The sequence below is a fragment of the Callorhinchus milii genome, unplaced genomic scaffold, assembly GCF_018977255.1.
Source record: "Callorhinchus milii isolate IMCB2004 unplaced genomic scaffold, IMCB_Cmil_1.0 Scaffold1, whole genome shotgun sequence".
In the NCBI taxonomy this organism is placed as follows: Eukaryota; Metazoa; Chordata; class Chondrichthyes; order Chimaeriformes; family Callorhinchidae; genus Callorhinchus; species Callorhinchus milii.
The window spans coordinates 97,693,256-97,711,676 of record NW_024704742.1 but is presented as its reverse complement, the minus strand read 5'-3'; the positions used below and the strand labels follow the sequence as shown (position 1 = coordinate 97,711,676).

Below are 18,421 nucleotides of genomic sequence, written 5' to 3'. Positions count from 1 at the left end.
TGGGGAATAAAATATGAACCTATTGCAAAAAGTAGCCATTTTAAGAAGCTCACGTATATTAAGAAAAGTAATATCCATTCATATGTAAAGTGGCAATGCTATTGGTCTGATTGACTCATCACTGAAAACCATTTAGAAATTATTTCTACAGAGTGATTTAAACTTTAATAACATAATAATACTACTAATAATAATTTTACCATTGATATAATCCCATTTCCTACCTTGAGAATGCCTCAAAGCACTTCACTTTTTTTTAACTGTATAGTGATTATTTATTTTGTAGGGTTTCCATTTCAAACCTTCAATTTGTTTTTCAATACCTGCCTAATAACATGATGGGGCTGACAACGCAGTGCAATGCAACACACTCATTCATAAGATTATTTGGTTTTAACATCATAAGTGAGCACAATGGTTAAAGCAAAAAGCTTGTTCTCAAGCAAGGGTCTTGGTGATTTTTCAGAATTGACATGAACGAAAAAGAAATCTCAAAATACCACAAGTTACCAACGCTGGAACACAATGGAATTTTTTTATATATGTTGAGAGCCATTCATAGGACAATAAAGAAATGAACTATCTCTGATAATAACTCAGCAGGACGCTGTATCCTGCAGCAGATTATTTCATTTGTCAGCCTGTGAGACTGGAGAGCTGAGAGCGAGCTTGTACATTTGTGCAAGCAGCTTCGCTAGGAATGGCACAAACCTCAATGATAGGCTACAGCTTTACCCAGAGCAATACATCTTTATGTATGGCACAAATTTAAAAATAAGCCTATCAATTATTTTCTAAAATGCCAATCTTTTAAACACAAGCAAATAATAATCCTGGAGCAGTGAGCACTTTTAAAGAGAATGTTATACCCTAACCCATTCAAAACACACATCAATGCCTTCAGGCAGCCATAACAGTTCTAGGATCTAAGATAATGGTTATGTTATTTAATGCTACAAGCAGCACTGAAATGAAATGACTTGTCAAGAACACAGTATTCCAAAAATGGCAACTCCAAGGGACATATCTGACTGCAATGACATCTCAATGAATTTTAAGTGTTCTTGAGGAATGTGTAACAACAACCTGCGAGTATAGTGCCAGAATTCAATGTTTCAAAGCTCTTCTCTGCACTTTCTTTCAATGTCCAAACCTGCATATTTACATGTTTCCAAGTGCCTTTTTACCATCAAATATTTGTGGATAAATTGAATAGTAAAATAGACACAAATCCAGTAATATTTCTTACAGATCCCAACATTCATTACAGAAAAGTTAGATTGCAGGGAAATCTTAAAGTCTCAGCTGCAACTAATAAAAAAAAGGATATTGGGGTTTCATTTTAAATTCTGTTCCAAGGAAATGCAGAAAACAAGCTTCCAAGTTAAGACTGAATTTTTAAAAATTTTCAAAACTATGCACAATCTTAAATTAAAAGATAATGGCCTGAAAGCTAAAACCCTGACCATCTGGCTTGGCTGGTGTGTCAGGCCAGCTGGTTTGGTAGCACTCTCGCTTCTTGAGTCAAACGGTTCTGGGTTTAAACCCCATGTCGGGACTTGGAATCACATAGTCTAAGTTGACACTCGAACACAGTGCTGCATTGTTGGAGGTGCCATCCTTCGGATGAGATGTTAAACTTTGGCCCCATCTGCCTGTTCAGGTGGACGCTAAAGATTCTATTGGCCCTATTCGAAAAGAGAAGGAAATTTCTCCCGGTGTCCTGATCAACAATCCCTCAAGTAAAATTAGTTATTCACTTCATGGCTGTTTGTGAGACATTGCTGTATGCAAATTGGCTGCCACAAACACGTAGTCACTCCACTTTACAGTATATCCTGTGAAATGCTTCAGGACATCCTTCTGACATGAATGGTATGTACCAACTCTAAGGATTATTGTTACTGTGTTATGAAAATTCCAAACATTTATCCCAATTGAATATTGAAGAAGGCAGGATTGCCATATCATTCTAATAGGGTATAGTCCCTTTATGTGAAATCAGACTTGAAGGAATTGGAACAGAATTTTTAAAACACTTGAAGAGTTTTAAGGGTCTAGAAGAGGCTTTATTTAATCTCCTACAAAAATCCCTGGGGATTATCCTAAATATCAAGATTTTATAGAATATGAATGAGGTTTATAAAGACGAGCGGAGTCTTCTTCCTGGTTATCACAGTTTATATTCTTCTAATCCAAATTTACTGCTAACTTGAATTAATTATCTTTGTATGTGTTGGGAGGGTGTTCAGATATCACATTTCTGAATCTAAAAGCCAAGGTATGTATGGATTTGGAGCCTAAACAGCATTGCTACTAATAGACTCAACCCACACAAAAATGTGCAGTAAAAAGAGGATATTTGAAGGACACAAGGAGTTTCTCTCAGTGTCCTGGCCAACAATCCTCCAAATAAATCGTTCATTCATCTCCTGCCTGTCTGTGGGATACTGATGCGTGCAAATTGGCTGTCCTGTTTGCTTGTAAATATAGTTCCTATTTTAACTTAAGGTAATATATTGTAAAAATCGGCTAAACATGCGCAAACGCATCACAATGCTTAAGAGTATCTAAACCAGATGGAGAGTTCTTTGTATGCCACCTACACGGGAAAATTTCTGTGTCTGGAATGTAATGCGACTCCCTCCCAGAGGGACACATCCTGCCTACCTAACCGCAGAGAGTACCAGGTCCAAGTTGGCAGGAACCAAGGTTTGAGGACCCCAGGGTGTGCATTGGGGTATTGCTGGAGTCTAACCAGCTAAAACCGCTTAGCTTACCGTTGAAAACGGTTTCTGGCAAGCTTTCCACTGGTTGTCCAGCTAGGACCACCCTATCTGTTAGGGCTCTGTCTTGCAGGCAAAGCAATAGTAATAGAAAATAAATAGACCAGGTGGTTAGACTAAATGTATATTTCTCTGTGTTAGCTCAGGAGATCTTATTAGCAAAACTTAAGGAGTTAAATGGATTATCTATGGGCTCATTGATCTATCTTGGAATATGCCAAACCCTTCAGCCTGCACAACTGCTACACTTTCAACTACAGTTGGGAAACCAATTGATCTCAATACCAAGCTCTACCTTAATGAGAGAAACTTCCTTTGATGTACAGATCAATGAAAGTATGAAAACCTCAACAGTTATTGCTCGCCAATCTTGAGAAAATGCGTAACTGATCTTGACGCTTTTTGTTTGCTTTCTCAGGCAACATATTCATAACAAAACGATGGCTTGGTTCTAATAAATAGCAATTGTTATTTTCTTTGACGTAGCTGTACAGCTGTGTACATTATCTCTCATATAGCAATTTCAATATGTTATGAACCACATCTGGAGCATGAAGAGTACAATAGAAAATGTTCTTTTTATGAATTACAGGCTGACTTAGTGGTAGCACTTTGACAGTTGTTTTGGCAGTAGCCGCAGTTTCAAGGGTTTTCTTAACGTTTTGCGTTCAAAGCTGCACAGCACATTTTCACGATCCTGTGAGCATTATGTCCTTGCTTTGAAATAAGGGTGGTTAGTTTGGTACACCTGTTGTCTATTAGCGTGCATTCTAGATAAAACAATGTGCTTATTTGTTTCCACCAGATGACAAAATGCTTGTTTAACACAAGCAGTTATTAAAAGTCATTCTGGACTTTTGTTCCTGTTTCAGAAAATTACAATCATAAGTTGTGAAAACTCATTTATAAAGCAATTGTCTCTTTTTTTTAAAAAAAGCTGCTATTTTCAATCTCTTCATATAAGATTTTCAGATAGTGATTGGAATACTGAGGATGACTCCTCTGATCATTTTCCAGAGGAATATTTAAGCTTGGACAATGCAACTGGTAAGCTAGGAAGTCAGGAGCAGGCAGGCTCCTTTCATTTTCTTCCAACATCTGTTTAAATTCAACTCCACACACACACTCAGAAAGAGAGACAGTGAAAAGCCATACTCTGCCTTTTCCAGTGCAAACTGTGAGGCGGAGATGAGGATAAAGTTGCACATAGTCATTCTTTTCATCGTACCCTTCCTGCTAAAGCCATGTGTAAATTGGTTCCAAAAGGCTAATGGTGAACTCTTGTCTTTTATTGGTCCTACTGAAACCAACAATCTGGTCTTTATTCCAGAGACCAAACATTGTCCATATGCTCAGTAATCACTTGCAGCCTCTAGGATACTTTAGTATCATCAACATGTTCCAAGCCTCGTGTTATTAAATTACCCAAACCTGCCTCTAAATTTAAAGAGGTCAAAATTGCAGTTTGGGTATTTCCCTCATATCCCTCCTATCCCTCCCACCCCTTCCCACCTTGCACGGGTCTCCGTAATGTATCTGGGAAGCACTTCAAGATGTTATCCTATGCGAAGAGTGTTTATGTAGTGGAAGTTCTTGTTGTATTCCTAAACACATTCCCTTTCTTATTTTAAAATATCTTCTGACTTTTGAATAACAGCATTGACCAAACCTATTTGGAAAGCCCAGGGCACTACCATCTTGGATTCTTTCTTAATTGAGCCTTTCCAAGCTCAATGATGGGATATTGACCCAATTCAATTAGATACATATTTTTATATGAGTTAGGTCTCACAACCAACAATCTAAGGCTTCCCTGACAGACCCACAGTGCCATTCTCTTGGATTCTCACTTAGCTGGGATCGTTTTTGAACAATGTAAACTAGCTTCTTCAGGCTTATTCGGAGGATAATGGGCTAAATCATGTTTAGTGGGAATCATTGTGAGTGACCAGATGGCCTTTCAGGTCACTTATTTAGGGTATTCAGTTAGGGTGCAGTTAGACCTGCACACCTTGAATGGGTTTGGACAGGACATTCTGGTTACTGACAACATTTCCCACTAAACAGGCATCCAAGGACACCCTGGACTTTTCAGCGGGGTTTGGCTGCTATCACTGTTCAGACGTCAGAGGTTGGAGAAGGGGAACAGATCTTCAAAATAAATTATAATAACATTCCTTGAAAGAAACTCAATGTGTTAATCAGCACCTCAATTTTGATTCTATAATCACACAAAAAACACCAGTGCAAGATGAAGTCGAATATAGCTCAATGACTCCTGAGAGGGTAAAGTGGTCACTTAGAACTAGAATGGGAACTGGATCAACACGAACAACAACAAATTACATTTTTATAGTGCCTTTCATGTCAGGAGGATATCCCAAGGCACTGGACAGTCAAGGATTTGGACCCAAGCAGGCAGTTAGGATCACTGGGTGGTGGACAGGGAGGTTAGGAGGGTGGATGAAGGTGTGGTTGAAGAGGAGGGTCTTGAGATGTGCCTTGAAGGAGGCAAGGGAGGGAGCAAAATGAAGGAACTGTGTGATGGAATTCCAAAGGGTGGGGGCAGCGAGGCTGAAGGCCCGATCGCCGATGGTGGGGAAGGCCGGGCGGGGACTGTGGAGTAGGCTGCAGTTGGCTGAGCGGAGAGAGTGGATAGGTTGATATGGGATGGGCCATAGTGGGCCTTGAAGGCAAGGACGAGGATTTTGAACTCTATCTTCTGAGGGATGAGGAGCCAGTGGAATTGGGCAAGGATGGGGGTGATAGGGTCACAGAGCCTGGTGCGGGAGAGGACACGAGCTGCAGAGTTCTGGATGATCTGCAGCTTGTGGAGTGATGAGTTGGGAAAGCCGACAAGCAGGGAGTTAGTGTGGTCAAGACTAGATGTATTGGCGTGACCTTCCATTCATTCCTTCAGTGCGTTACTAGCGGGGAAACAACTTCATGGCAAGGACAGCAAAATATCATTTAAAATACAATTAATCTCTTTGATTAGGAGAAACCCAACTCCAGAACACAGACAGTTATTGTGATTTGTATACAGTGTCATGTAAAATACAAATATATACAACATTGATGTATATATATTAAGCACTGAAACAGAAGGTGCTGTTTCTGTCTTCTCCTCTTCGTTGACCCATTATAATCATATTCTTGAGAGTCTCACGGGATATTCTTCATATACAATATATAAAATGGACAAAATAGAGCAGTGAAAGTAAACCTAGAACAATACTTTCAGATATAATAAGTCAATAAGTCAAGAGGGAATGGGTACATGGTTACAAAGGACAATTTTAAGGGCAGAATCCAGAAATTATTTCTTAGCACAGAAGGTAAACAGCTGCTGGAAATATGATCCCAAGATCCCAAATCACACGTCTTCCCATTGCAGCATTAAACAGTTTCTTACGGTGTTGTGACCTCAACTAAGACAGGAGGTTGAGGCCGAGACAGTGGACTGAGATAGGAAACTGTTTTATGCTATAATAGGAAGATGATATAGCTGGTATTCTGAAAGGATGATTAGAAATGGCATTAAGGTTCTTCATCTGAACTATCCTTATGATCTTATGCAGTGGTGCAGCTAAGTACACTCTACAGCTGTCTACATTGAGTTGCATGATTTGCCAGCCATCATAATAATAATAATCGCATTTGATATAGCGCCTTATCACATCATTGAGATGTCTCAAAGTGCTTCACAGAATATACTGCAAAGTGAATTGACTGTACATTTTGTGGGTGAAACACAGCAGCCAATTGCACAGCAGTGTCCCACAAACAGTCGTGGATTGAGTGACCAATTTTTTTTTTTTTTTGAAGGAATTATTACCCTCAGAAAAGCGATTCGCCAAATGAATAACTACTGGGTTCCTACTTACTGCTAGGTAAACAGAAAAATGTGGAGTAAGGAAACTTGCCCAAGGTTTCTTTCTCCCTGCCAGGAATCGAATCCAGGTCTCTTGTTTGCGAAGTGTTTGTTCTATCCACTGAGCTACAGGAAATATAACTGCAAGTTAGCTTTGAAACAGTAAACATACTCGATTCTTAAGACTACGTCTGAGAGAATTTAGGGATTTGGTGTTCAACAACACAGAAGCTACCAGTTTCCATTCCTAGCCTGACACTAGGGAGGAAGTGTCCTCCAAAGTGAGACGTTATGCACAGATTACTACCACAATCCTTCAGTTCTCCCCTGGCATACAGCTTTATATACCAGTGTCAATACTTTTGACTCAACATAACAGTCAAAACAGGTGGTTAATTTAATCTGACTTTATCAGGGTGAGTGACGTAATGCCACACATTGTAATTTTGGGTTGAAAAAACACAATGTTTCACAGTAACAACAACAATTTGCACTTTTTTAGCGCCCTCCAGGCAGGGCAGCATCTCAGACGCTTAACAATGGCGGAGCCCGACTCCGAGCAGGGTGAGAGATGGGGGGAGGTGGCCGTAAACATGGTCGAAGAGGAAGGTTTTCAGGCAGGACTTGAAAAAGGGGAGAGGGGGCAGGGTGGAGGGATTGAGGGAGAGTGTTCCAAAGTTTTGAGATGTTGTGGCTGAAAGCGCGACCTCCAATGGTGGGGAGGAGGGTGCGAGGGATAAGTGAGAGGCTGGTGCCAGTCGAGCGGATTCATATTCCGTGATATAACTCCATTTAGACTAAATATTTCCAACTTGGAGAATTCAAAACAGATTTTAGTGCAGATAAAGTAGATTTGCATGGGGATACAATTTGCTTTGCTAGACCCTGGTAAAACTTGATTTGTTTTGATAGCTAGCATAGATTTCACATATTCAGATAAATATGAATGTAGACCCACCTATATCCAAAATGAGAAAGAATTAAAACTAAATGTTATTAGGTTCTGTTTAATTTTATATCCATTGCTCTTCAATTAAATGAATGCTCATTTTTATCTTTTGTAACTATAGGTGAATATATTGATGAGAAAGAAAAGTGTCAACAATGTGATTTCGTCTGTGATAAATGTTCTGGTCCAGGTGAAGACAAATGCATCAGTTGTGTTGTAACAAGGTGAGTCATTTTAGTCTTGATTGTAGGGTTATGTCTGTTATAAATATACAACAGTCAGGTTCAACCTGGTTCATTGAACCGGACAAGGTTTCACGGAACTGAAATAAACTGCACTTGCCCGCATTCATTTATTTTAGGCCATTTCATAGAATCATACAGCACAGAAGGAGACCATTCGGCCCATTGTGTCTGTGCCGGCTCTTTGAAAAGAGCTATCCAAATCAATCCTACTCCCCCGCGCTCTCCCCATAGCCCTGCAAACTTGTCCTCCCCAATTAATTATGTACTTCTCTCTCAAAACTTGTTATCGAATTGGCTTCCACCATCCTTTCAGGCAATGCATTCCAGATCTGAACAACTCTCTGTGTGAAAAAAATTCTCCTGGCCTCTACCCTGTTGTTTATTTAACAACTATTATAAATCGGTGACCTTGGGTTACCGACCCACCCACCAGTGGAACTAGTTTCTCCTTATTCACCCTATCCAATCCCCTCATAATTTAGAAAACTTCTATTAAGTCTCCTCTTAACCTGCTCTGCTCCATGGAGAATAATCCAAACTTCTCTAGCCTCTCCTGATAATTGAATCCCTCTTTCCTGGTACCATCCTGGTGAATCTCCTTTGCACAACCATTCACCACCACACTCTGCTTTCTATCTTCCAGGCAGTTCTGTTTCCATGTTGCCACTGTCCCTTTAATACCGTGGGCTTCTATTTTGCTTAAAATTCTTGTATATGGCACTTTATCAATCGCCTTTTGAAAATCCATATAAACTACATCAACTGCACTACTTTCACCCTTTCCATTACTTCATTAAAAAACTCTATCAGGCTTGTTTGACAGGATTTGCCTTTAACAAACCCATGTTGGCTGTACTTTATTAACCATATTTTTCTAAGTGAAAATATACTTTGTCCAGGATTTATAGGCTCTAGAAATTTCCCCACTACTGACGTTAGGCTGATTGGCCTGTAGTTCCTGGGTTTATCCTTCTTTCCCTTTTTGTACAGGGGAGTACCTCCTCTTGGGTTATTCTTATCTTATTCAATTTCTCTACCCGCTCCTCCGATGCTGTGGCATTGGCTGCATCCTCTTTTGTGAAGACAGATGCAAAGTACTCATTCAGTACATCAGCCATGCCCTCTGCCTCCACAAAAAGATTTCCTCTTTGGTCCCTAATTGGACCCACCTTACCTTTGGCTAACCTTTTATTCTTTATATGCTTATAAAATATCTTAGGGTTCCCTTTTATGTTACCCACTAATGTTTTCTGATACAATCTTTTTGCCCCTCGTATTTTCTTTTTCAGTTCTCCTCTGTACTTTCTATATTCTATTTGACTATCTTCTGTATTTTGAATATGACATTTACCATAAGCCTCCTTTTTCCATTTTATTTTAATCCCAATTTCCTTATTCATCCAGGGAGGTTTGGATCCCCTACCTTTCCCCTTTGTGGGAATGTATTTGTTCTGTCCCCAAACTATCTCCTCCTTGAAGGCTTCCCATTGATTGTTAGCTGTTTTACCTGCCAATCTTTCTTTTCAGTCCACCTTGTCCAGGTCCATTTTTAAATCACTAAAATTAGCCGTCTTCCAATTTAGTATCTTCACCTTTGATTGTTCCTTATCCATTTCCATAAGTACTCTAAACCTAATGATGTTGTGATCACTGTTGTCCAGATGCTCTCTTACTGAAACCTGCTCCATTTGCCCCACTTCATTCCCCAGAACTAGATCCAGCACTGCTTCCTTCCTCATTGGGCTGGAAACATACTGATCAAAAAAGTTATCCTGCACACATTTCAGGAATTCTCCCCCTCCTTGCCGTTTACATTGTTATTATGCCAGTCTATGTTAGGATAATTGAAGTCCTCCATTATCACTACTCTATTGGTTTTGCATCTTTCTGAAATCATCTTGCAGATTTGTTCGTTTATCTCCTTCCCTATTTTGTGGTCTATAGTATACACCTAACATAGTAACAGCTAATTTTCTGCTCCCTAACTTTAACCAAATAGATTCTGTTTTTGGACCGTCTAGCACATTGTCCCTTTCCAGGGCCGTAACCATGTCTTTAATCAATATTACCACATCCCCTTCTTTTTTTCCTTCCCTATTCCTCCTGAATGCATTGTAGCCAGAAATATTCAGCTCCCGTTCCTGCCCCTGTTTGAGCCAGGTCTCTGTTATTCCCACTACATCATAACCCCATGTGGTAACTTGAGCCTGCAGCTCACCAATCTTATTTGTCACACTCCATACGTTTACACATGTGCACTCCAAGACCGATTTAGTCTGCTCTGCATTTCCCCCCCCCTGTCTAATCCCTCCTTTTTCTGGATTACTCTTTATCACATTGCTATTCGTCTCTCCCAGCCCTCTATGTAACTTGTTTGTCCTCTCTCATGGCATATCCTGATTCCCTTCCCCCCTCAAACTTAGTTTAAATCTTTTCCCACAGCACTACTTAACCTCCCTGCAAGGACATTGATCCCAGCCCTATTCAGGTGTAACCCATCCACCTTGTACAGGTCCCACCTACCCCCGAACTGGTCCCAATGTTCCAGGAACCTTGAAGCCCTCCTTTCTGCACCATTTCTCCAGCCATGCATTCATGTGCTTGATCCTGTTTTGCCATTTGTCTTATTTAAGGTTCTTAAACTAAAGGCATTACTGGAATGACTCCCTTAGTATTTTCTACAGACAGGATCCATTAAATAACATTTTTTGAGCTATTTTCTAACAAGAATCCTTCATATGAAATCTAGAGCAAGCAAAAGGGGCTCTTTCTGGTAATCAGAAATACATGAGGTTGACCTGCAAGATGCCTATCAAGAGCAATTAGATGGGTCAATTAGAATTCTAATAGCATTCATTTATTATTAAGGAATCCTGTAGGCTGATGTCCTGATTCCCCAAAATGCTAGTTCTGACAATGCTTGGGAAAAATCAGTTCAATGAAATACTATAGTACACTATAAATTAAAGTTATTCCAGCCAGAGTCTTGACATCATATTTGTATTATTGTGTACAGCTTCTTTAAGGGATCAGGGAGAAGAGCCAGACTCACCAAACACGATTGACATCAATCATAAAATATCATGTACAAGTCATACAATGATCATTTGAACAGTTGATCCAATTTATAACACTGATAACAATGATAGCATAAGAAGAAAAAAAATCATGAAGACAATCTCTTTCAAATCGGAACATTGCACCCATCAGGTGTACTTTACCCTGAATTTGCTCCAGGTTCGACCCTGTACACAAACAATTTAAATTAATACCAGTTTACACACTCCAACATCTGTCATGCTGGTCAGTGGGTGCTGGGTTCTACATTCTGCCACAGTATTGACTTGCCTTGAGTCTCGCCAGGTCGAGGAACATGCAAACATAAGGCAGAAAGAGTGAAATGAGAAAGATGAGAAATGGGACCAAGTCACTCTGAGATTACATTCTCTCAGTCAGCCTCAAGATCTAAATGAGGACCTACCAGGTAGTGTGTGAAATGCACAATATAATTGCAGGCTAAAATCAAACCTTTCTTCCTTATCACTCGGGCAAGTTACACAATAATCTCGAGAGATACAAATGTTAAACATTGTACTGCATATGCTTCATTTGGCAGTTCGTGAGACTTTGTTTTGCCTAAATTAGCTACTGTGTTCATCCACAAACAAGTCATTATATTTCACAGTAAAAATCTTATAAAGCGCTTTGAGACATTCAACAATATAATAATGCACTGTATCAAATACAAGGTCTATTATTATTATAATGTAATGATGTTATACATCCTCGCTTTACTTCCTCAGATTGCTTGATGAAGGGCATTGTGTCTTGTCTTGCCCCATTGGCAAATTTCAAATCAATGTCCAGTGTCACCGATGTCACCACACTTGCAGGGCATGCACCGGAGGTGAACACAATAATTGCCTATCATGTGATAAAGGTGAGACAATAATAATCATAAATGTGCCTGGCCACTATGTATAATAATAGTGCTGCCGCGAATGCTGATCTGAACCGAAACCATGGGGTTCACTTTCCAATCACTACGTTTATATGGGCTGAGGTTTTATAGTAACATGGATTGAAGAGTCCAGGTTGTAAGAGTTTGGTTAGAGAACATTAGTTTGCATCAATCTATCAAACAGCATTTGGTTAAGAATTGAAATGGTGTTACCAAGTGTTCCAGCACTCATATATAATCTATAAGAAGCACTTGATAGCAGAGAGTGATTGCAGAGCTATAATTTAACTGAATCTTCGTACAGTATGGGTTATTTATTATGAAAGTGAAGCCCGAGCTTTGCATCTGCCATTGGAACCCTGGATTACAGCCTTTAAATCATTGCCTTTGCAAAAAAGTTAATTTGATATGGCACTTTATCACAATGAATTACTGAAAGGAGGCAAATGGAACCATAGCAATATACGACACAGTAGGAGGCAATTCAGTCAATATTTTCATGTCTGTGTTTATTCCACTAAGAAGCCATCGCTTATAATCCCTGCTCTTTCCCCAGACTCTCTAATACCCTTCCCCTGCATGTGGTTGTCCAATTCTTTTTTCAAATGCCCAATGCAATTCAATGAAGAGAAATGTGAAATAGTGCATTTTGGCAGGAGGAAAAAAAAGAAAAGAAATATAGTAGAGCCTTGTTATAACCACACTTTGGATGCTGACACTTACGTACCAAAATATTCAAAATGCGCACAGAATACCAGATTCAATTTGAGTGCACAAGAAATACTCCAAGACGTTATCCTGTATTGCCTTGCACATTGTGGAACTCCAAATAATCCTTGCATTTTCACATCGGGAGGACGTCCCAAAGCGCTTCACAGAACACTGTAAAGTGAATTGACTGTATATTTGTGGGCGAACGTGGCAGCCAATTGCGCACAGCAATGTCCCACAAACAGTCGTAGATTGAAAATGACCAATTTTTATTATTGTTTCTTTGGTTTTTGGAGGGATTATTATTAGGCTCTGTGTGGAGTAAGGAAACTTGCCCAAGGTTTCGCCCTCTGCCTGGAATTGAACTCAGGTCTCTCACTTGCAAAGCGAGTGCTCTAACCACTGAGCTACAGGACTCCCTGTAGACATTATCCTGCATGAAGGGCACTATATAAATTCAAATTGTTGTTGGGCTTTTGCTTCAGTTACTCTTAGTGTAAAGAAAAGCACAGTTTGATACTCACAAAATGGTATTAACAATCTTTGTGACTTGTGCAGTACTGTAAATTTAATCATTTTCGATAATTGTATGTCCAGCATGGTATTCAATATTTATAAGGAAATATCTAATCGCTCAAATGTTTCTCATGGGTTTTACACAGGCTTTGAAACAGATGAGGTGGATTGTGAAAAGGAAAACACGGGGTTTTAAAACCTAAATAAACTATATACATTTCTGAGTTTATGATTCCTATTAAATAATGTGGGACCTGGCTTCCTAGACATCACTAATGAGAACAGTGTCAGGGGAGGGAGGTGTCTATATCCAGCACATTGGGGTAATTCATATTCAATTCCAAAGAAATTCTAAAATGTAAATAGCAAGTAAAAGCCCAGTTTTTATACAGCAACAACAAAATTACATTTTATGTAGCACCTTTCATGTCGGGAGGACGTCCCAAGGCACTGGACAATCAGTGTTTTGGACCCGAACTGGGGTTCAGGATCGGGGAGGGTGGAGTGCATGGAGGGAAGGAGGGTAATTAAAGGCACGGTCGAAGAGGAATATCTTGAGATGGGTCTAGAAGGAGTCAAGGGAGGGGGCGAGGCAGAGGGACTGCGAGATGGAGTTCCAGAGAGTGGGGGCAGAGTGGCAGAAGGCCCACCCGCCATTGGTGGTGCGAGCAAGGCGGGGGACATGAAGAAGGCCAGAGCCCGCTGAGTGGAGGGAACAGGTAGGTTGGTAGGGGTTTAGGAGGTCGCAAAGGTAGGAGGGAGCAAGATCATGGAGGGCTTTGAAGGTGTGGACCAGGATCTTGAACTGCATCCTCTGTATGATGGGAAGCCAGTGGAGTTGGGCGAGGATGGGGTTGATAGGGTCACGGAGCCTGGTGTGGGAGAGGTCACGGGCTCCAGACTACAACAACAACAACAACAAGATTCCATTTATAAAGCGCCTTTCACGTCAGGAGGACGTCCCAAGGCGCTGCACAGTTGGGTCATGACCCGAGCAGGGGGGAAATGGTCAGGGGAGGGGAGAGAGCGAGGAGGGGGGAAATGGTCAGGGTGAGGGGAGGGAAGGGAGGGAGCGAGGAGGGGGAAGAGAGTCGAGAGGGGAGCTGAAGGCACGGTCAAAGAGAAAGGTTTTGAGACCGGCCTTGAAGGAGGAAAGGGAGGAAGCAAGGCGAAGGCACTGGGGGATGGAGTTCCAGAGCCTGGGGGCTGAGAGGCTGAAGGCCCGACCACCGATAGTAGGGCGGTTGGGGCGGGGGACGTGGAGCAGACCAGAGCCAGAGGAACGGAGGGTACGGGTAGGTAGGTAGGGGGATAGTAGGTTGGAGAGGTAGGAGGGAGCAAGGCCGTGAATGGCCTTGTAGGTGAGGATGAGGATCTTGAAATCAATCCTCTGGGGGATGGAGAGCCAGTGGAGGCGAGCGAGGGTGGGAGTGATGTGGTCCCGAAGCCTGGTGCGGGACAGTACACGAGCTGCAGAGTTCTGAATGACCTGCAGCTTGTGGAGGGAGGTGGCGGGAAGGCCGGCGAGGAGAGAGTTCCCATAGTCCAGCCTTGAGGTGACAAAGGCGTGAACCAGGGTTTCAGCAGCGTGAGGGGTGAGGTAATGCCGTAGTCTGGCGATGTTCCGGAGGTGATGGAAGGCGGTGCCAGTTGTGGTGCGGATGTGAGGGAGAAAGGACAGCTCAGGGTCGAACAAAACGCCGAGGTTCCTGACTGGCTTTGAGAGGTGGAGAGTGCAGCCTTGGATGCTGATGGTGTCGGCGCCTGAGGTGCGGAGGCGCTGACGTGAGCCAATCAGGAGGGCCTCGGTTTTTCGCACGTTGAGCTGAAGAAAGTTGTCTCTCGTCCAGGACTCGATGTCGGACAGGCAGCTGTCAGGACATCGGTGGTCGTGGAGTTGAGAGTAGAGGAGGAAAGGTAGAGTTGGGTGTCATCCGCATACATGTGGAAGTTAACTCCATGTCTGCGGATGATGTCACCGAGGGGGAGCATATAGAGGGTGAAGAGGAGGGGACCAAGGACAGAGCCCTGAGGGACACCACATGAGACAGTGCGGGGGGTGGAGGAGAAGCCATTCGTCGAGACAAAATGAAGACGGTGAGAAAGGTACGACCTAAACCATTCAAGGACAGTGCCTTGAAGGTTGAGGTGGGAGGACAAGCGGTGGAGTAGGATAGCGTGGTCGACCGTATCGAATGCTGCCGATAGGTCGAGGAGGACGAGGAGACAGAGGGAGCCCTGGTCACAGATGGTCAGGATATCATTGGTGACCTTGACCAGGGCAGTTTCTGTGCTATGGGCAGCACGGAAACCTGACTGAAGGGGTTCGAAAAGAGAATGGGTGGAAAGGAAAGAGCGCAGTTGGGAGGCCACAACTCTTTCCAAGACCTTGGAGAGAAAGGGGAGGTTGGAGATGGGCCGGTAACTTGATAGCTGCGACGCATCAAGGACTACTGGATGATCTGCAACCTATGAAGGGAGGAGTTGGGGAGGCTGACAATATTAATCTTGGAAACATCTGCCTTAAGATCATAGATAGTACACAAGTACACTCTTGACACAAGTTGTCCAGTGAAATATTTTTTACAGAATGTTTGACACTCACATTTTATTTCATAGATATCTTAACTCAGGAAGGATTAATGTATCTTTTCTCTTTCCAGATAAATTTGGCAAGGACCGCTATTTTTATGATGGAAAATGCAGAGAAAGTTGCCCGAAATCTCACTATCATGCTGATGATAAAACCTGCCAACAGTGCTCCAGTAACTGTGAAGTATGCAGTAGTGAAGCACACTGTATAAAGTGTTCCTTAGGTTACTTTCATACACAAAATGGATGCCAGCAATTAGATTGTCGAGTAGGTAAGAACCAAACAGAGTGAACCTCAAATGTAAGATGCCTCAAATACCTAGGTAGCTTCCTTTGTGAAAATTAGTTATATTATCTGCAGCACATAATTAAATAAACTTGGTCGATCCACTGTTTCAGAGCTTTTCACTTTGGTGAGAAGGTATGCAGGTCCTTGAAGCAGATGTATGCCTTGTCATAGTGTTTTGAGGAGCAATATTTTGTGGAATGTTTGGTGTTAGCAGTACTCCCTGGGATGGTTTCAGTCATTGCATTTAACGGGGAGTTGCTGAGCAGAGACTATCAGCAGAGAATATGCGGATAGAGTCAGAATTAAGTGGTCTCTGCTGCCTCCTGGTGGTCAATTGTTCCAGATGCCTGATGAGACAGATACAACACAGGGCATGACTATAAGACACATAATTGGGAATTTACCTGAATGCACCATGTCGATTTTATAGATGTTTTACAGTTTGCTTTACTATCCTTCACTTATTTTAAAATTTTCACCTCGATAAGTGAAAGTGAGAAAAATATCATAAAACGTGAAGTATAAACCCCAGTTGAAATAGATGGGCCAAATGGCCTGTTTCTGAGTTGTACTATCTGTGAATCTATTAACCAGTAGATGGACATCACAAAGGATGTTACAAAGTTCAATAGGGTCCAATTTATAAACTGGATTCGTTGCCTTAGCTGTGGTTTCTGGTTTGAGACTGTCAGATTGTGAAATTCACAGCCGACAAATTGTGAATTCCAAGTCATCAAAAGCCGAGAAAAATGTTTAGTGAGTGTAATGCTAAGATGTCTGGGAAAAAAACAATTAACCAGCAATGCATTTTACTGTACATTTTACAATCCGATATTCATCAACCTGAGGTTGTAATTAACACAACAGAGTCGTTTTGCAAATGTTACAAATTAAAGTGAACAATTTACTGGCCAACAATTCTCCGGTTAAAATTGGTCACTCACTTCAAGGCTGTTTGTGGGTCATTGCCAACACACACTCTAGAATCTAGCGTTCTAAGCCTTGATTCCTGCCAACCTCTGCCTAATACTTTCCAGAAGTAAGTAATCAGAGAGAACACGTTCCATTCCAGATACAGGGAAATTTTAATGTGTAGGTGGCATACATATGTTGAACTTGGTCTGGTTTGGATTCTTTTAAGCATGGTTGCTGCTTGTAACGGACACCCAACTGACAGAAATACATTCATATCCTACTCTGGTCTGAATTCAGATTTACATCTGTTGATCTTTAGTGGTCTGAATTGATCTAAACATTCATCACAACTGACGTCAAGAATATAACAGTGGTTACTTGGTAAATGAAGAATGGCTTTGGATGGAAACAAAGCAGGTTTCATTTGGCTTGATCTCCACTCCTGATTATGGAAGAACAGTAATCTTGATGTAACAAGCTATGACATTCACCTTCCTTCCTTAGAAAGCAGCATTGTGTTCCAAGTGGCAGTCTATGCCGAATAATACGACCTCTTCCTCTGTCACTGACACATACCTAGGCTACAGCACAGGCATCAAAGCTGCAATGTGGAGTCCTGTAGCTCAGTGGTTAGAGCACTCGCTTTGCAAGTGAGAGACCTGAGTTCGATTCCCGGCAGGGCGAAACCTTGGGCAAGTTTCCTTACTCCACACGCCTAATAATAATCCCTCCAAAAAAACAAAACAATAATAAACTGGTCATTTTCAATCTACGACTGTTTGTGGGACATTGCTGTGCGCAATTGGCTGCCACGTTCGCCCACAAATATACAGTCAATTCACTTTACAGTGTGTTCTGTGAAGCGCTTTGGAACGTCCTCCTGACGTGAAAAGCGCTATATCAAATGCAAGGATTATTATTATTATTATTATATAATGTAGGATTTATTCAGTTACACTCAGTATTAAAGGTGTTCTTGATATGAGTTCAAGTTTGGTCCTTGACAGACATGTAAAGATGGAACTCCAAAAAACATCTGATTAATCAGATTTTTATTGTGCCTCTCATGTCACAAGGATATGTTAGTTGGAGCTTACATAAATATGTGCAGTAAAATCTATTTTCTTGATTCACAGGTGAAGTTGCAGATCCTGACTATGGAGACTGTGTTGAGTGTGCAGAAGGATGTGATAAGTGCATATTGGGTAAGCTCTGATCTGATGTTAGGGGGATCTACAATAACCCAATACCTCAATAAATATCTAGGTATTAGAGATGCCCACCTATCTGCAAGAAAGATCAGTCACAGTAAAGATTAGAACACATACCTGCTCGACTGTTAGAGCAATCGGTTACACACATACCCACTAGAACATACAAAAAACACATGGAAAGAAAGCAGAAAGATTGGAGTCTTTACACCCAATGGATCATCTGGAATAGTAAACACAATAGGACAGACATCTACTCACTAGATTACTATGGAAATGAGACACAGCAGAGATATTGAACTGACTCCACTAAAGAGATTACATCCACCATATATCAATTGGACTGACAAATCAGTCAGGTAAATCACACAG

The 18,421-nt window shown here is 41.4% G+C and overlaps 1 protein-coding gene across 1 annotated transcript in view; it reads left to right on the top strand.

Moving 5' to 3' along the window:
• Positions 1-18,421, top strand: part of pcsk5b (proprotein convertase subtilisin/kexin type 5b) — a 201,042-nt gene that overhangs the window by 161,065 nt on the left and 21,556 nt on the right. Inside the window, exons 21-24 of the mRNA XM_042333710.1 lie at positions 7,731-7,833; positions 11,658-11,794; positions 15,706-15,906; positions 17,975-18,043. Coding sequence (XP_042189644.1) covers positions 7,731-7,833; positions 11,658-11,794; positions 15,706-15,906; positions 17,975-18,043 — 510 coding nt within the window. The remainder of the gene's footprint in view (positions 1-7,730; positions 7,834-11,657; positions 11,795-15,705; positions 15,907-17,974; positions 18,044-18,421) is intronic.